Here is a 20,986-nt window from a genome sequence, read left to right on the forward strand (position 1 = left end):
GGAGACTCATCTCACCTGTCAAATAAGTAGAAGAAAACTTTGAAATGTGGGCGATAATTAACATTTTAAAAGAAAAATACCTGACACCTGATGACTGCTGCTCCAGTATCAATTATACTGCAGCTCTATTGCGGCACCAGACCATCACCAAATATGACTGATGGAAATAACACAAGTAGACAATTAAAAATTAAAATCATTCATCCATGATTCAGATTCTACACAATATATTTTTATTTTATGAATAAATATCACTTCAAGCCACATTAAGTGCTGTTTGTCCCATGTCCACAGGTAGTCTCAAGACACACTCATGGGATTGAAATAGCCTTGATGATAGTGGACCAAAATCAATTTCCAGGTCATGTGCTGGAGGATGCAGGAGTGACAACAGGAGGAAGCATAGTTGGAAAAATGAAAAGCACCCGTGTACAGTCCTGAGAAGAAAACAATTAAAATCACTTGTGTTGGTGTAACATAGGTGTGCTGGGCCAGTTTGATAGATAGGTAGGTAGGTAGGTAGATAGATAGATAGATAGATAGATAGATAGATAGATAGATAGATAGATAGATAGATAGATAGATAGATAGATAGATAGATAGATAGATAGATACATAGATAGATACATATATAGATATTCTGATACTATAATTTGTGCTGTCTTACAAATGGCAGATTTTTAAAATAAGATCTTGCCTGTTCATGTATGACTTTAAACACATTTCAACACAACCTTCTTTTCATACTCTTATGGTAATTTTATGATAAATTGCATCAAGGTTGAAACAGATTGAAATGCTTGTGTACCCTCTAAGAACAGGTTAATTCTCACTCTGCTGCTGTGTTTGTTATGTTGTCTGATTCCAGTAACCTTGGGAAATCTTTATAGTCACTTGTTCATTGCTGTTCAAAGCATCTCAACCAACAAGAGTAACTCTCACATAATAGATACGTGTTTGTCCAATCATGCATACTGCATATCCACTGTGACATGTCTCTTCCATTAGCATAACAAGGAGCTCATGTTGACTCATAATGTTGACACTGTTTGGAGTAAACTGTGTGTTAGGCTACACTGCAGGGATATGCTGCTTGGACGCATTTCTATTATTTTGCTCAACTCCATTTACGAAAATGGTCACTCAGGTCCAGTCACTGAATGGGTTAATTTGTTCTTTCTGATACTGGGATGCATGGATACACACACCCACGCATCACAGTAGCTTGGAGATGTATAGCCAAATCTGCTACTTAATAGCCTTCATGTTTTTGTATAGAACACTGACTGTTTCTTTGAAGTCCAAACACACACAGAGAATACCTTCATTTCAGGTCAAAGTCAAAGATTTATCTTGTTGCATGAGCTTGTGATACTATACTCAACTATGAAAATGGTGTCCTATTCATGTACAAACACCTAGACTATATATTTTACTTGAAAGGGAATGTAAGAGGGAGAAATAACTCAAACTGTAAAGTTAGGATTATTTCTGCAGTGTGTTTGCAGTGGCTGTATCATAGAATACACCCATCCTAGTATAAAGTTCTTTTATCACTCCATGTTAGCCTGAAGTTATATTTTTGAGTGAAACACACAATATTTTGCAGAGCCCGACCCCTTTGTCTTTGTAACACATTGAGAGGAAGCTCATGTAGAATGCCAACTACCTCCCTTGTCTATACCAATGACCTGTATCAACATAGCTCTTACAGTAAATCCCTTTCATTCACCACAGAAAGGAGAAGGAGCTATGTGCTGCCTGCTGTAACCTGATTTGAAAGGCTAGTTTTGATAGCAGTAACAACTGACCTTTCTTATCTTGTTTTTGAAAGTGACTTTGGGTCCCTTGGGGAGAGTTAGTCCGAGACTCGGTGGGGTGTTATGAGACGGTTAGGTCTCCACCTGCACACGGCATATATTTTGTTTCAATTCTCTCCCTGACATGTTTGTGTATGCCTGTAAAGACTGTTTTTATAGCAGTTTTACACATGACTACAATGCACTTTAGGCTGGAAAAATGTTGTGTAAAATGAAATAAAAGGGCATAAAGTGGATCTACATCTTGAGTATCCTGGTAATAATAAGAAGTGGTGATAATCCTCTTCTTCATCAATTCCAGAGAGGAACATTGCTTTCTTTGACACACTCTGCTGTCTAGTGTCTAATAAAAAGCACTACCCACATTCACATTCTGAGAAAAGAGAGTGTTATATACTGTACAGATTGTAATATCATTCGAGGCGGTTTTGGGATTTTTACTATAAATAAAATTGACTTGCTTGATATAGGTTATCTAGAAAACATGAATTTGACTACTTTCATCCTGAGTAATAAGTTGAAGGATTACTATGACATTCAGTATTCTGGTATTTGATAATTGAATTGAATTGAATGATTTCTTTTTACGGGTTAAAATCTCCCCTTCATTTTATAATATAATATCCCTAAAACTAATTCTACTAATGTTAGCATTTATCTAAAAAAATAAAACTCAGGCTCCGTTCAAAATGTCATACTAACATACTGCCTAATATATACTCAATCAGTAGCATGTAGCCCACTAAATGAATGAATTAAGTCTGCCATTACCAGCAGAACGTTCACACTGAAGTATACTCAAGCAATGACTGATGGTTGGTCTCACGTTGCTCCTCACATCTCCAAAAATAGTGCAGCAAATTTCCAAACAGGGATTATTTGGATAAACAGACTACATATTGAGAATCTAAATGGCTAACTCATCTGAAAAAATATGGAAACTTAATAAAGTGACATTAACAGGTCAATACATTTTGGGTCAGTTTAGTCTGTCCAGTGAGCTTACATCACATGCTCAGAATTTCTTGTTAATCTAGTGTTCATCTGGTCATTTCTCAAGTACACAAAATCCACATAGTGAGTAGCTGGAATGCACTGAATACTCAATTTGGCATCATGCTTAGTATGGATAGTACGTGTGCTGGTTAGTGCTTTTTTTTTAAAATTATCATTATTATTATAAATGTAGCACTTTCACTATATATTATTTTTGTCACGAGAAAATGGCATTTTCTGAGCAACTGTACTGACTGCCTGAGTAGGTCTTCACAAATAGTGGCTGAAAGCTTTACAGCATACACACACAAACATTTTTCATGCACTTTTATTCACTGAGACACACTTACACAAACATAGTCTATTAAGCATCTCTGATTATTCATTTGAAGTAGCAGGTGTCAACCTTTCATTGGCGCATCCATGTCAATTTTCCTCATTAAATTTCATCTTTGAAGGCATTCAGGCTGCATCTTAAGATTGTGTTGTGAAAAAAAATCTACAGTCTTGCCGTTATTTCACTTTGAAATTATCTTTATTGCTTTATAGAAATGTAAATTGTTACTGTGGAAAGATAACTGTTGGTGATTCATATGTCAGTAAGTCTGTAAAGCTGGAACATTCCTGAAGGCCATTAAAACCTATAGTTTAAACAAATCCCATAAACAGACTTATTTTTACCTACATCCAGACTTTTTTCTTGTCCATCTGAAAGGAGGACAGTAAACACAAAAAGAGTTATGTCCATACTGTACATGTCTTTTTGCGTATTTGTGTTGATCTCAAAAGGGTTCTGCGAAAGACTGTAACATAAAGTTCACCCATACTCATTTACTACAGGAAATAAATAATTCACTAGCCAAGGCACTGGGACTGACAGATAATGATGCACCTGAAAACACCATGTCTTCTGTGTAAAATACTACACAATTAGCATCTTGAAACACATTACCTCTCCACAAAAACACCTATTTGAACACATTTTCTCCCAAGATCGACAGCAACGTCTGCCTCTGATGTGTCCTATATACATCTATTAAAGACACTATGCAATGTAAGAGAAGGAGTTTTGTAGACTTGATGGTTCCTAAACAGCTCTGCAAAACCAACAAGAACATAAATGAGCACATGTGCCTTTATACAAAACAGATGGACATCTATTCATAACAGTTTCATTGTTCATTTATCTTTGGCATGGATTTGCCAAAGACACAGAAAACAAGCCAAAATTGAGTTAAATGGTACAGTAGATGGAGTGATGAGGGAAAACTGGAGAAAGCATCAAAAGAACTAAGTAACAAAAATGTTCTCTAGACACAATAACTTATTGTTCCATATGCTTGCCATTTTTGACACCCATTATGTCAGAAGTCTAATGACAGACTTTAAAATCTACACTGTGTTATAACATTTTATTTCCTGATTTTTAAAAACCAACTGGCTCAACAGACTTGTTCCACCTTTGTCTGAGCTTTCATGATATCTAAATCATAACAAGTAATATATAAATCAAGTAATTAATATATAATCTAAAATAATACTTAAAAAAGGAGAAAAAAAGAGACTACAGCCACTCTAACAGCTTTGCAAGGCTGTAATTTAGCATAACAGTGCTTTGAGCTAAATGCTAATGTGAGCTAACATGCTCACAATGACAATGCTAAAATGCTGATTTTTAAGCAAATATAATGTTTACCATATTTACCATTTTAGTTAAATGTGTTAACAACATTTGTTCATTAGCCGTAAACACAAAGTGTAATTTTGTAGATATATAGTCATAAACCATAATATTGGTACAAAATAAATAAATACATTCAAATTTGACCTGATGAAATGTTTTGAAATCATCCTGTTTCCCGCATGATGAGTCGTTTTCTTAATCACATGTGAACCTCATGGTGGCAGTATATAGATAATATACTATATGTAAAGTAAGTAAAGATGTATTTATGTAGCACTTTGTTTATGTAGCATCGTCAATTTTGGGAAGCTATATTAAATGTATGTGTGTGTGTGTGTGTGTGTGTGTGTTTGAGGGAAAGTGTGGAAGTGCAGGTGTATTCATGCTATATTACCAACTCAAACTCTCTATAGATCCATGGCCTTCCTACCACGTCCTCATTCAATTCCCTCACCAGTTAGAGTCAATGGAGCACTGAACATCTATCATTTACTACCTGCCTATGTCAACAAGCCATTGCGATCACCACAAGTAACGGTAGCTCTCACACTCCACCTGCCTTGGTGTATAGCTCACACACTCACTTTCTCTTTGTCTCTCATGCACACACATACATGTACACATTGTTGCATGAAACATGCCCTTCAATCATCTAATGTAAGCAGGATGGACACAGATAAAGGCTTGTTAGTGCTTCCTCCCCTGGGTTGTTAATGAAACCTGCTATTCTTTATGGCTTGCTTCTACTAGGTCTCTTAGGACCTTAACATAGATCACCCTGACACAATCCCATTGCAGTTTTCCAGGTAACAGTTTAGTAATGATGTGGAACAATCTCATGCCACATTGAGCATGGGATTGCTCTCCTGCTCCTCTCTCCCTGTTTCTATCCTTTTTGTTTTATCTTATGTTGTGTGTGTGTGTGTGTGTGTGTGTGTGTGTGTGTGTGTGTGCCATTTGTATGTTCTTGACTGCAGTGCTGACTAATTTAGATGTCCTGGCTTTGATGCCTTTAACTGTGTCACCAAGATAACAAGTGATAGACATGCTGATCAAATGACTTCCGTTCTGTATTTATCAAGTCACAAAATGCCGTTTCTTATAAGTTGTACTTGGCTCCTTGCGGAACTATGTCATAACTCACCATTGTCTAATCAGCCTGGGGTTGAAAGAAGCAGCCAAAACAAGATAATGTTAATTGAGAGAAGAAGTGCATTATGTCAGAATGTTCATAGGAAAACTCTTAATTAAACACTGACAATTGTGAAGCACTGTACACTATTCATATAAATTTACCTCACCTACACATGTAGCTGAGTCTGTAATGTATTTTCCTTTTCACAAATGAAGTGAACTGCAGTATGAAGACACAAGGCCATTATGTACCATAAAATGATCATTTCCATGGCAGAGGAAAAAAATTAGGTTGTAGTTGTTGTTCAACTATTAGTCAATGATAAAAGATAAAACCACACAACAAAACCTATTATCACTGTTAGATGCTTCTTTTTTTTCTTTTTTTAAATGTCATCGATACAAAATAATTTGCTTTTTGTCTTCCTTAAAGGTTGAATTGTGCTACACACAACAAAACATAAAAGAAAATGTACCCCCCTCCCCTCTTTTTCTTTTCTTATAATGCCAATCAAGCAAAACACATGTTTACAATGTCACTTAAGGACACTGCATACTCTTTATCTATTGTGTTAAATCAGGCTGGGAAATATTTTTCACAAGAAACAAAAAGTAATACCACCTAATGTTTCAAGTGTTTGCAGGAATTGAATGCAGGAAGACAAATACAATTAGGCTGCTTGTTCTTTACCTTCATTTTGTGCATGCAATTTAAGCACTTACAATTGCATTAAATTGTGATTTGTTTCAAATAACAACTAAGTTCTAGGGAGTTAAATGACTTATCCAAATGTGCCATGACCGGCACAATGTAGAGAGACAGGAACAAAGTTGTAGATGTTTTACACCATTTTTGAGGCCATAATTGACTCTAAGGTTTAGGATGCAAAAGAAATAATCTAACATTTTTGAGAAATGTGCTTTGATTTCAGGGCTTAGATGAGAAGACTCCCATATGTTTCTGCTCATTGAAGCCCTAGCCAGAGGCAAGTGAGCTCATGCAAGCATACAGTTTGGAAGTTTTTATGCAATGACTCCAACAGTGTGCCTGACCAAAAATAAGTCTGGAACATAAACCCTATAAAATCACCGCCTTCAGTTTTTATGCAGATTAAACGAGTTAGATATAATGTGTTTATTAGTGAGTTTCAGAGGTGCTTAAACGTTGATCTTGTTACATTTGGACAGAAACAGGATGTTACCCTTGTTTGTAGTCTTTATGATCATCTAAATCTCTGCAAGAAAGCCAATAAACTTTCCCAAAATGTCAAACTATTGCTTTAACAATGCCTAGTCTCCATCAAGTTTATAGAAACAATTAGACAAATGCATACAGTACTTGTCAGAATCAGTGGCAGTAGAGATCCTATTGGTTGGCTCTTTTTTCAAGAGCAATTACAGGACAAAAATCATTTGTTTGACAGATATGAAAGGAAACTCTTTTTACGGTTTGTTTGAAAAATAATTACAACGTCTTAAAACTCAACTGTTCAGAAACTGCAACTATTCTGATTGGCATTATAACAACTATGAATAGAGCAAGTGACCTCAATCCAACCATTGACAACACTCAATATCTCTATCCTCTCTCACCCAAAACCATTTGTATCACATAGAAATAACATCAACAAAACCATGTTCTTCCACCTCTACATTATGTCACATTATGCCGTTTGCGTTTGTATTTCCATCTGTTGGCACTTAGGGTAGTAATAATATTAATAATAACAATTTTGTTTATTATTATATTACTATTATTATTATTATTATTATTACTTATACATTTCATCAAGAGTCAATATATATATATATATATATATATATATATATATATAATTATTATAATTGCTATCATCATCACGATCACCTAGGAATACAGTATGCTGCACCACCTGCCCTCTCCCACTCAACCATCGTATCCATTCACACTCCTTCAATTGTCTGCACTTAGCTTTTTAATAACTTCACACTAAATGTATTTCAGCCATGTTTACAAATGTATGCGAACAATCAAACGCACACAGCTGAGAATGAGAGCACATGCACCTTTTGATGACTCTCATCTCGACTGTGACATTACACACACATACAATAGAGCTTTACATTGAATTGTTCTCCACGGTGCTACAGCGATAGACACTAATGGCAATTGTTGTGTGTAGCTCAAAGTATTGGAGACAAATAAAGAATTCTATGTATGTTTACATGTGAGTTTAGTGGACGAGGAGTGAGACTGTAATTATACATATAACATTTGAAATGGAATATGTTACATTTCTACAAGTGATCAGTGTCACTCAGTGCTCGCTTTGTCCCAAGTTGTACAGCATTACTTGACACATATTAACCGTGTTGTGCATTCATTTGAAGGCCTCTGGTTTCACGTCGAGCATGAAGAATGCAGCTTGGGTGTTCTTTCATTCGTGCTGGCACACACAGCCAAGCTGGGTTTGTCAATCCTGATGTGGGGGTGTTATGAATATTCCACATACTCTGTTCCACTTACACATGTGCAGTAGCAACTGTAACCGACAGTTGGCAGACAGATCTCTTCTCCATTATCTGTAGAACCACTAGACAGGATACAAAGTCTAATAGTGCCCATAGTATTATACTGATATGCTCGGTGATACAAAAGAAAAATGTAATTAACTCAATGTTTTGGACCTGTTTTTTTCTTCTTTTTTTGTTTGTTTATTTGCACATAAAGAAAAGTCACACATACAGAAAACAATAACTGTAAATGTGCAGAGGGGGCCTATAAAACCCATAAGGGCTTGTCGGACAGCCCTCATATGATGAGACATACAACATATTATATGTTTCTTTATGATAAATTAAAACTGAGATAATTTTAGATAACATCAGTAGCTGCAATGGCTGATAAGGTGGCAGCCCACACAACTCACTATTTTTGAATTACTCCCAAAATTGTTACAGCAGGCTTTATACATAATGCTTCTTTTCCAGCCACCCAGACCAGCCAGATGATCGTTTTAACATTTTGTGGCCGTGAGCCTCAGCGTGAAATAAAGTTCATCCACCCGCAGTGACTTTATAGGTTTCTTTAGGCCTGTGGTAAACACAGCAGGCAGTGGAAATGAGAACGGTCTCCTGAACTATTCTCACCTTAACCACATCCCAGCTTTTGACACCGTTGTTTTGCGGAGTTGAATTCTATTGAAATCAATTCAAGTGTTTTTGTTTGGTGGTTGTTGTTTGTTTGCCCTATGGTGACAATTATATGCTATACAGAACAGGATGCCATTTCTATTATTCAGTATTTTTAAAACTCTGACATCTTAAAAGGGACATTATGTCTTTATGATTTTCTGTTATTTTTATTCAGTTATGATGTCTCTGTTAAACATGATAAAAGTTCCAAAACCTGATGTGAACATCAAGAGCTGAGGCCTCATTTATGCATGTCCACAAACACCCATCCTTTCAGTAGCCTATGCTGCTAAGATTGTTGCTAAGGTTGTTTCATGGGTTGTTTGTGTTGTCCAGTATCACTTTTCAGATCGAATTTGGGCTTGAACATGTATGGATATATTTGAGACGTTTCTGTTTCAAATAACAAATAACAAAAATAAGTTAAAGTTGAATTAAGTCCACATACAACTACACTGCATCACTGAAGTTATTCACAGTTTGACATGCAGTAGCTGCTAACACATATAAAATATGGGATCATTATACTGTAAACCAATATTGTGTAAACATGCAATGTGTTTCATAGTGTTGAGGGTATATACCTAGATTTACATGTATTAATATGGAACAAGATATTTTCACATTTCACTTCTATTTACTGTCTTGAAATGCTGTCTTGAAATGAAATGTATACACACAGCACACACTCAACAACCACATAGTTTTAAGACCCAGCCCGGATTGTTTGGGGGAATAGCATCCTTTCAGGATATTTTTTTCACTTTGCTGCTTCTGTGAAAACGGCTTATCCCAGACTGTTTCTGACACTGGTTATGCACTAACATAAAAGTAAATGTAGTGTGAAGACAGTTCTCGTCATGCAAGAATACAGTAGTGTGTGTGATGGAACTGGAACAAATAGGATGCGTTAAAACCCACAAATCTTGAGCAAGTATGCATCTTGCCCCTGACATGGCTCCTATTCTGCATATTACAGATGTATTACAGCAGACAAACATTGCATACATTTCCATGTTGTAGAAGTTGTTGTATTCTGTTTAAATCACCTTTTTGATTGGGAATGTGATGTTTGCCTGTTGCCCTTCAAACATAAAAAGTCATGAGAATGCCACTGCTGCTGAAATTTACATAATTTCAGTACAGATGGTTTAAAAACTTTCATACAAGATACTCTGAACTGTTTTGCATGAATTTTAGATTCAGACTAAATATACATTTTTTTGTGGAACTCTCTTTCATCAAGAGGAATAAGAAACCAGGGCATTTTTTCTTTGGGAGTATACATACTTCAAGTGATTCAGACAAGCTAGAGTGTGTGTGCTCAGTATAGGGTTCCCTGGTGATTCTGGCCAGCTCAATGAACAATGCCTGCAGTGTAGTCTTATTGATGGAGTCAATCCTTCAGTTTCAAAATGTACAATTACTGCTGAGTCACACACGGTAATGCCATTCATCACAAATGAAAATCAAGCCTGGCAGTATCACGTCTGAAGCTGGCATTCCCCATTAATATAGTCCTGTGTCCTAACATCTGTCCTCAGTGAAAACTAGCAAGTGCTATATTTAGCTCACCCGTCCAGCTTTATATAGGTCAAGAATCCCATCTACACTTCCACTGCTAGACTTTAAGGCTTTAACGCTCTTGTTGTCAGCGTAGGAATCTGGCAATCATTGTTTTCTGACCACTTCCATTTCACAGACAATATGCAGCTTTAAAGTGTACTGAAGGACTCTTATATCAAATCCTCTGTGGGAAAAATCCATAGCCAAAAAGCAAACTAGTTTTCCCTGGTCCTGCTGTTTATTTTTAGTTTCCTACAGTTAAAGCTAAAGCCCTTGTGAGGGGAGAAGCCAATAGTGTTTTGCTTCATTTCTGTGGCTGTCAGGTGTTTTCCTCTGTAAGGCTTCCCACACAGAAAAGCGCCTGACAGCCACAGAAGTATTTCTGCTTTGAAGTTTTTTGATGAACTTTCCACACTCACGGCTGTTAAATTCAGACCTTTGAAAATTTAGTTTAATTGTCCTTTGCTCAGTGTCACTCTGTAAATCCTTCTTTCTTTTGGTTCAAAAGCTAGTAGGAAAAGGGAATTTGCTTGACCACCTTTACCACTGTCTACTGTCTTTTTACCACAGTGTATAACTGTGTTCAACTTCAAAACATATTGTAACAAGTGGAGGAAGTGGCAGGACCCAATTGCAGCACAGAACCAGTTAGCAATTTTAAATTATCTTTATTATACAGTCCACAAGGTAACTGAACAGGTATAGGCAGAATGTGTAGGGCAACAGGCAGGGCTCTGGGGTCACTGATGACACAAAAGGCAGCAGGTAAGATCATGCCAGTAGCACTCACGGAGTTGAGGTGTATGACCAGGCAGGAGTCTCTGGGCTCTCCTAACAGGATCGAAGCCGGAGGATGCCACAAAGCCACAGGCAAACAGGAACAGACATTATTCGAGGTCAGGGACAGAAGGCTGGTGTGTTCACCGGGGTAGACACCAGGAGAGGAGGTCCAAGGCAAGCAGGGTCGAAACCAGGAAGACAGTCCGTAAATAAGTGCTGGAAGGTCTAGCACGAAGCAATTGTCAATGATGATCTGGCTAAGAGTGAGTGGACAACAGGAGTATATATACAGGCTTGATTACACATATTGTAGCATTGCTCTTATTACAGCATGAGATTTATTTTATTTTACATACAGTAACTGACTTTTCTCTAATCCAGAATGAAAAGAATATGTAATTGATTTACAATAGAGGGACATGCAGTATATTTCAATTGTACAAATTACCCACTATACCTACTTACCTACTGTATCTCTGAAATAACTGTAGTTATTGTTTTGTTGGGGGGATTAGCAGCTGCTATATTGCACTGTGGATGCATATGGCTCATGCATCAAAAGCCTCTTAGACTGTTAGGATACAGAGTTGTTACTTGAAACAAATTATAGAATATGTTCCGACATTGGAATGTGTTTATAAATTGCAAGAGAGGCTTTCAAAAGAAAATAACTGTTAAATGTAAGGCACTTGGCTAATGACTAATTATTTTTTGAGTTGTGCCAAACCCGCAGCAGACATTTTAAACACATTATTTTTGTCACTTTAACAAAGCTGTCTGATTAAGTGTTGTCATAAAAGAGATCCTGGGCCAATTAGATTTTTAAAAAGATGGGCTTGCAGGCAAAGAACAATCGTCAAATTTGTTTCCTAGCAAGTTCTAACAGATGAGAGGAGAGGGTTGAAAGGAGAGAGAATGAGGGAGAATAGTGGGAGAGGGGCTTCTTTCTCATCCACTCATCCACAGTACTCGTCAGAACTCTCGAAGTTAAATTGAGGTCAGTAAGTGTGCATGCTTCAACACTGCAGCTTGCAAAAAAGAAAAAAAAAGGTCTGTCACTGTCAGGAAGTTAACATCTCTGCCCCTTTGTACGGTTGAAATTTGAAAAAAATACTGTATTACAGGAAACCAGCAAAGCAGAGGCAGCGCTAAATCACATAATTTCTGCCACCTGGAATGGTCTGCAGAGTTCTTTCCCTCACAGACTATAATGTTTAAAGATTGTATTTGACCAGGTGTTGAGTTTACACTGAGCCCTAACCCTAACCTCACAATATATCTTTCATGAATCAATTAACTTAAAGTAATTCTAACAAAGTATGCTCTGTCTGTTTAAATGAAGGGTTTCATTAGTGAATTGAGTAATCCAAAGAGTAGAGGGCAACTGTAACCCCGAAGGTTTGCCTTGGGAGGACTATCACTGAATGCGATGCATGTTAATCTCCATCTCCTTGATTATGTGCGGGCCACCGTCAGTACATGTTGTTTGTTCAAAGTCAGGGTGACTTTCTGTTTTCGTGCTTCAGTCCTCTGTTGCAGAGAGGGAGGGAGAGATGATGAGAAACAGGGGAAACAGAAAGATGAGCAGAAGAGTAAACACTGAGACAGGTGTCTGGCAAGGGACAATGATTAGATTTATAAACCAACCAATGTTATTTTCTCTGCTTGGGGACTGCTGTAAGACATTAAGCGTTAACTGAGGCTCCCAGTGTCCCACCACAGAGACACATCTCTCCATCTCCCTCCTTGGACTCCCAGTCCTCTTCTGTATCCCCTCACATATCTCCCATACTGTTCCTCAGCATCTTCTCTTCCCTTTCTTCTTGATCTTCCCTTCCCTTTCTTCATGTCCCTTGGGTGTGATTAGATTTTCTCCAACCAAGATAGATTAGCCTTGAAAGCATCCTTTCTGCTTCCATCACCATTCTTGTGTTTTCTCCTCCTCAGTCAGGGGTGTGTCAACTCCCCCCATGTCTCCCCAGACCATTGGCTGGCACACAATATCCAATATTTTCTCCAGCTGGAGTGGAACTGAGCACATTAGGGATGGGTCTGTTAAGGTGATCAGACTTGCTTGTGCGATGCCCAGGGACTATTTTTCTTCATTTGAGAGTGTCTGTCTTTCTGCCAATACTATAGATTTTCTATCAGCCCCTTAATCATGGCTCCATGATTGGGAAAGTGATTGGTCGGGCTCCCTGATATGAAAACTCTAGCATCAATTTAGTGTCTGTCAGGACACAAAGCCTGGGTTATTAGGCGGCCATTTGAGCAGTTACACGAAATGTTCCTTGCTTCAACCCCATCAACTTCCCACTGGGGCGGGCTATGCTTTATCCTGCATGCAGACTCTTGCAAAATCTGTCAGTAAAAGAAATTGCTGCAGTGCAAGAGTCTATGTCCTGATTCCACTTTGTAGTCGAACAGCTTTATAATTTCACAACCTGTTCAAGGCTGGAAATAAGCTTATTAGGTTTGGCAAGTTGGAGGCCCAACGTAGAGATGAAGGCTCTTGAAGGGGTAGTAGCCAGAGGAAAAGATCATTTAACAGAACAGACTTTTTATGCAACAGATTAAATGAAGAGGCTTACACTCTATGTTACGCTCTTCTCTTTTCTTGTATCCCTTTAGGTCATCTGATGGTGTGTGCGCGGCAGGAACAGTGGTGGTGAGTCGACTGAAGATGGGGGAAATGGAGGAGGTCGAAGTAGACCACATCACCACCGACATACCATCACAGAAGGTAAAATAGCCTGTCGACTAGACGGAGAAGAAGTCTCCATGCTCTATATCCCTAGTGTTAATGCTAGGATTAGACTGGCACTGCTCAAGTCCTCCAATGAGATTAAATAAATTTGAGTAAACCCTAATGGGGATTTACAGTATGTGTGTCTGTGTTAGTGTGTCTGTGTCTAATGTCTGTGAGTACATGTGTGTTGTCTCTCTGTCAAATATAGGAAAGATTATCATGAGACTGACCAAATTAGCATTCTGACACATATGCACTTGACTCTGTTTTCTGTGGGATTGTGCGGCTTGCCCTATACCCTTCTTTCATCTGACCAAGTGGAAGATATTTCCCGGATGTGGCTTTCTCAACACCACTGCCATCCCCCCCCCCCCCTCCCCCTCCTCTCAGCTCTAATCTCATACAAAACATACCGCTTACCTCGGCTGAAGTGACTCACACAATCAGGAGAGAGAAAGAGGAAGGAAGAGTATTTTCCTTCAGAGTTTGACAGTAAACTGAAGATTGTGTCATCCGAATGGGGTGCCACCTCACCAGAAATGAAGTTGTATGTACTTTAAGTTCACTTAATTTTCTGTACATTCCTACTGGAGCCAGACTTGTTTTAAAATGTGTCAGCTGAATGTGCTGTAGCGCCATAGTCCAGTATTAAACAGTAAATAAGGAGCTTTAATAATGTTTCTGATCTTTCACCACACAACACAAGTCTGCAAGGCAACATGGAGGCTTGTAGTCCTTTCCTGCTGTTGACTTGCTGCTGTAAGTGTGTATTTGTGTGTGTATGAATCACTGTGTTATATAATTGACCAAGGGCTTCTGCATGGCTGACTGACTTTCGGTACTGCCCACCCCTGTCGCTGGTGCACGGAGGTTCCCTGCTAGGCTCCAGAGTGTCACTGACAATCTGCCCATGTCGCCTTGATGAATGTGTTGCCCTGTGTTTGTGTGTGTGTGTGTGTTGTGTGTGTGCGCATGTCTTTCTATCTTTGAGAGAAACCTATTTCAGTCAAAAACCAGCGTTACGAGGACATTTCTGTGTTGTTAGGGCATTTTGGCTGGCTGGCAATTTGAGGGGTTAAGACTTGGTTTTGAAATTAAGGTTAAAATTGGGTTTATGTTCGGATTAGGGTTAGGATTTGGTTTAGGCTTCTAGTTGTGATGGTTAAGGTTAGGATGAGGGTCTAGGGAATGAAGTACGTCAATGAGTGTCCTCTCAAGGATATAAAAAACATGTGTGTGTTGTCACAGCACATTTCCTCCTGTGTGTGTGTGTGTGTGTGTGTGTGTGTGTGTGCGTGTGTTGTTTTTGTTGCAGGAGTTAAGGGGGAGGAAAGAGGGAAGGAACATGATAAACATTAGGGAAGGCTCACTTGAGACTCAAGACTCACTTGCAGGGAAGTTGTTCAGTTTACCTTCGTTGTGTGCGTGTCTTACTGCCTGAATATACTACATGTGTGTGTATTTATGCGTCTGTAGAGGAGTTAGAGGCATTTGTTTGATAGTTAGCTGTCATTGCTTGGGTGGCTGGCTGCTGCTCATGAATATCCCACTGACCCCAGAAAAACAGTCCACTGAAACAAGAAAGGGACTCTGGTCACCTTTGATCTGATCTCTTTACATATTTCAGTCATCAAAGAGCCATCGGACACATGCTGTCTGCTGCTGACAATTACAATGGGGCTCTTTCCACAGCTGTGGTCCTCAGGCTCATTGTTAATACTTGCATTATCACAGACCTTACTTGATTTTTCTGTCCATTGTATTCAATGGACACATTTTATTTTGGGGTTTGTGTGTGTGAGAATTAGGTGTCTGCCTTATTCAGGATCAGTTTGTGAGCTAAGTGAGGTGATGGATTGTTCCTAGCAGTCATTAAAGTCCTTTTCGGGGGACAGGTTTGGCTGTCTAGCTGTGTTAAATGGTTCATCAAACAGGGCAGAGCTGACACAGACCAAGCAAGGAAGACTGTTAGTTGTCAATATTGCTTTGATGAAGAGTCCCAGACTTAATGCATCAAGATGTATTAAAGATTTTCTTATTTAAACAGTGGCATCATTGCGTTTTCATGGATATAGTAGTGTTTAATGTGTAGTACTGTATATGGATAGAAAAGAAGGGTATGGTTTTACACTATTTGTTAAATTAATTTTTACATTTAGCAGCACCTACAATATGCTACATACGCATGAACAGAGCACATCAAACTAGTACACCCCCAAGAATTGTGTTTATTGACCATCCACTAAACCTTTACCCCAGTCAGCAATTGTCCAGTCATGACTTGGCAACTGTAACTAGCACAGCAGGCCTGCCATGCTTTGAATTTCTCCACAAGTTGAAGGGATGTTCACTTTCCAAAACCAAACACACAGCAAAAGTGTAAAGAAAATATTAAACAGTGTTGCCCTCATCTCACTGCTTCAATATAAGCTCCCATCATTAGCATGTGTGGCTTACTATTTTACTACCTTGACAATGACAAGCAGCATGTTAGCAGAGCAGCAACAGCTTCAGTTCACAATCTGTGTCTACAAATGATGCGTTCAGGCACAGTATTTAGCGTAGGTTACCCATGTTTGGCAGTGCTTAGAGTACAATACGTAATCACTGTAGTAACATGTGTAAAGTGGATCAAACTAAAGCGTAAAATATTTTAGGAAATCAGTTCTGTCAGATGCACGTGAGACGAACAACTTAAAAACATGGCTGAAGTGAGTTCTGTGTATGAAAGGGTTAGAGTGTTACTTGAGAGGCAAAGGAGCATATTACCTGACTAAGCTATATTTGGAAATACTGTTATATTTGGTAAGTCATCATTCTAATTTTCTTTTTTTTTCAAAGTGAACAATACTGCTTAAAGATGTATACACAGAATTAATCAAAAGTTTGGACACACCTATTCATTCAAGGGTGAGGACATCAAAACTATAAAATGGCACATATGGTACTATGTAGTAAAATGAAATAACAGGCTGGTCTTTGGTTTTCCTTATCTTACTGTACTTGACTAGGTCTATACTGCAGTACAAGAATTATGCCTTTTCTCCATGTTTTTATGTTGTGGTTCATGTTAAGGATTTTGACTGCAGCTAGAGGCTCAGTCTTTTAGAACAATATCATTTATGTAGTCGTCAAGTGCACATTTAAGGCCTGAAATTAGAATCTTGCTTTTGTTTACATCTGTCTGTAATCAAGAACCCATTGTTTCAAAAATTATGAAGAATTTCAAGTGCTTAGGTGGGGCTCAGAAAACTGTCAACTGTGATTCCTTAGTCCTTATAAGTGTGTACTGTTGAAAAAACAAAACAAAGGAAAATGGTTTTGGGAAACGGTCCTTTTGTAAAATCCCTTAAAACAAAAATACAGCATTACAGTATGAGTATCCAGGGGTCTTTTTTCTTTTATCCCAAAATTTTCCCTGCATGGCAGAAAAAATGAATTAACTACAAAAGAAATAATGGGTCTGTTGCCCAGTAACACTTTCTAATTGAAAGATTAAAACTGTGGTTTCTCATCTATTTTGAATAACCCGAGGTACATCAGGAGTACACACAGAGAGCATACGAACATTATTGCTCTTGCTTATTTTATTATCTCATTTGTTTTGCTAACCTGTGGTTATTCTGTAAAAGCAGTACACTGTATGTCATTACATAGCAATTTGAAATGTACCATCAGAGGAGGAAACCACAATGTGCTTAGTTGAAAAGACTGAAATGGCAGTGGAAGTAATTAATTACCAGCCCATGACCCAATCAGTGAAGTCACAGCAGGTGTTTTCCTTCAGCTGTCACCTGCTGTGACATCACTGATTGCAGTGAAGGCAGAGATACAACACGCTTCAACATTTGAACTAAGAGAGCAGTGCAACAGCAGCTGTGTGCGCTGCGTGATTCCATATAGGCATTACCTTTGGATGTAGCATTTATAATGTGTATATAAACTGTATGTACTATTTGTATCTGTTAACAAATGATATTATTAGAGTTATGATGAAACCAAAATTAAACGCATGTAAGACTAAAGGTAATGAAAACATTTTTTTGATGAGCAACACAATTACTTAATTATCCTGAAATTCGAAGTGTACTAATGTAATCCTAAGGGTTTTTTCATGTAGTGGCTGAATACCTGTAGCTATGACTAGCTTTAATGTTAACACAATACTTTGCTGATTGCAAGCTTGGCACTAATGATATGTTGCCTCTGATTGACAAAGTAAAATTTGGTTTTGGCTTGCAATGATGAAAGCCACCCTGGTTTTCAGATAAGTACCAACATTGTTGTTGTCTCAAAAAACAATGTCCACATCAGTAATGTGAACCTTCTCTCTCTGTTTTTCTCCTTCTGTCCTTTTCCTTTCCAGTGTCCCTTGGTTTGTGAGTCTGCGTCCCACGCCTGCATTGACAGAGAAAATAACCCACTGACAGGGCCAGGTATGATTCGCACCCCGTATACCTGTAATTTCACCATTCATGGCTGAATAACATGGCAATCTAAAAAACCAAAAACAATTTTCCTTTCTTTTTACATTTTCATGTTTTGTTTCTTTGTCCACTTAAAATAAATAAGTGATTTTTGTAGGATAAAATGGCAAAAACTCAGTCTTTAATGGCCTCAAAGGGATGTATGAAATGATTCTCAATATTAATGCAACATAGTGCTAGTTAACATGCTGTAACAGCTTTCTTTATCCAGAAATCCACTAATGTTGATATGCATTTAATTAACATTGATCTGCCCTTGAATAGTCTTTCCATTAACTAGATTTGAGACATTTGAGGTATCCAATTTGATCACATAATTTATATTTTTATTGTTTTTAAGTCTCTCTGGAAGAGACAATAGTCTGAGGTATCTGACAATGAGGTAAACCTTGGTTATCAGTAGACTAGTTGAAGATATGCAAAAAATGCCTTTCTAGCTATGTGAGACTAATTTAGTCACAACACAGATAGCTAGCTCTCTCTCTGATAGAGAAAGAGAGTCATAGAGCGAAAATGAAAGACATGTCAACAGAGAAAGGGACTGACGTGAAAAGGTCATGTATCCTGCTGTGTTGGAACTTCATAGCCCTTGTTCAGCGGAGACACAGGAAACTAGTTTCCTTTTTTCATCCCATGCATAAATTTTTCCACATCCATTTTGTCTTTTATCCAGATTCCCACCTCCGCCCTATCTCCCCCAGAGCCCATGTTGTCATGGTGACATAAGCCATGTTTGCGTTTAATGTCAAGTGAATTTTAAGCAAACTTTTTAAATGTTGTTTAAAATTAGTTTGGAGCGCATAAAATAGACTACGCAAAGTGCAGTTTCATTAGAAGTTGGCAGTATGAGCTACAATACGCAGTGCTGTAATAAACAGAGTAGAGGAAGAAGAGATTGAACCAATCGAGCATCTACATGAGAAAAGGATTTTGTTTCTATTGGACATGTTGTATTTGGTCTTTCATGTTAACTAATATTGACTAATATTGAATGTTTCATGCATGAAACAACTAGTCGTGTGATTTAAATGTTCATCACATCAGAACTTATTTAGCAAAGGTGTTTCCATCTCCGATTTATTGCATTAACTCTTTTTTGAAGAAGGTTAAAACCACCTCAGGCAACAGTAAAAACTCTTGAATTGAGAACATTTTCTTTCATTTCGCAATTTCCTTTTCTAGTGCAATACTTAAAAATGTCCATAAAAATATGTTGGTGGAAACACGGCTATTGTCGCTTAATGTTTCTATTAGTGAACTGCAGTCATGTTTGCAGGTGCACATCTGCAGCCTGTCAAAACAATACCCTCCCTGCAGACCCCACCAGATTGAGCAATGCAATTTAGTCTTCCACTTTTATTACCTCTCAAAATGAGCATGGAGAGAGCAGGGAGATAGGGGAGCCCACGCACAGCACGTCTTGGGCAGTCATTTTCTTAAGAGGTGTCGGGGAGAGAAACCAAGGCGTCTGATTGGTGGTCAGATTAGTGTGGTGGCAGGGGGGAGTTCAGGGGTTAATCCGCTTCTCTGACGGCGGTGGAAATCAGCAACAGTCTCTCTTCCGATTAAAGTTATGCCTTCACTCCCCTCTCTCCATGTGTCCCTCGCTCCCCATTTATTTTTGTCATCCATTTCACTCACACTAATCCCCATGCCAACAATGTCTGAATATCCCATTTCATTTAGATGCAATTATGAATCCTTTCTGGGGTAATTTAAGGCTGTTCTTGACCTTAATCATCATTAATTTCTTCATCCTCTAAAGCATCATAGAAAAAAAAAACAATACATCTCTTTATTTCCTATTTCTCACAGTTATTGTCCTTCACAAGATCTCTATTGTTACAAAAATGTACATTTCTGGGTTTATAATAAAACATTTGATCTCATATCTGCTAATTATGATTTAAAACATTCAAAAGCTTCTCTGATACCTGATGTTGCTCCATTTCTAAGGTGCTCATCAAGCTTATATGGCGGCTACTTTGTCTATATGAATCTGAGCCAGTGCATTGATTTCACATTTAAAATAAAAGGCTGGAATTATTCTTTATTTTTCTTACTGTCAATAGAGCCTTTGAAATGGCCACACCAACAATCTATTAATCCATCTCTAAAAACAGTATAATGTCCTTACCCTGTACCCTGTTGAAGAGTTTGAAAAACTTCTCAAAAATATATAGTGTTTATAAGGCTTTCATAAAACAATAGGGCACTGTAGTACATTACCCAAACTTAAGCAAATGCTGTATGTGTACCATTTTCAGCTGCAGATTAATACAGTACACATTTGCTCTGCTAATGACTATTTACAGCACCAACACAGTGTATATGGGATTTGCTCAAAATAGAGTTGTCATGTTCACGGTAATGAAGGAACCTGTCACCCAGAATAACAGTGTGGCTCTTTCATGTTTTTAATTGTTCTTGGACAACAATAGTTTTCAATGAATCATTGATTGTTGATTCAATATTTGTCCCAATGATTCAAATACAGTTGTCACAGCTGTCAAACCAACCAGCCAGCACACTCCATGACATTACATCTTACACAGGAATACATAGGAATATCATCTTACTACATGAACTCACACTG

At 38.0% G+C, this 20,986-nt stretch overlaps 1 protein-coding gene across 2 annotated transcripts in view; it reads left to right on the forward strand.

Moving 5' to 3' along the window:
* Positions 1-20,986, forward strand: part of inpp4b (inositol polyphosphate-4-phosphatase type II B) — a 139,092-nt gene that overhangs the window by 59,237 nt on the left and 58,869 nt on the right. For both annotated transcript variants that reach the window (XM_053332658.1, XM_053332650.1), the window contains 2 exons: positions 13,786-13,897; positions 18,270-18,339. In XM_053332658.1, coding sequence (XP_053188633.1) covers positions 13,786-13,897; positions 18,270-18,339 — 182 coding nt within the window. The remainder of the gene's footprint in view (positions 1-13,785; positions 13,898-18,269; positions 18,340-20,986) is intronic.

The sequence above is a fragment of the Scomber japonicus genome, chromosome 2 (genome assembly GCF_027409825.1).
Source record: "Scomber japonicus isolate fScoJap1 chromosome 2, fScoJap1.pri, whole genome shotgun sequence".
NCBI classification, from domain to species: Eukaryota; Metazoa; Chordata; class Actinopteri; order Scombriformes; family Scombridae; genus Scomber; species Scomber japonicus.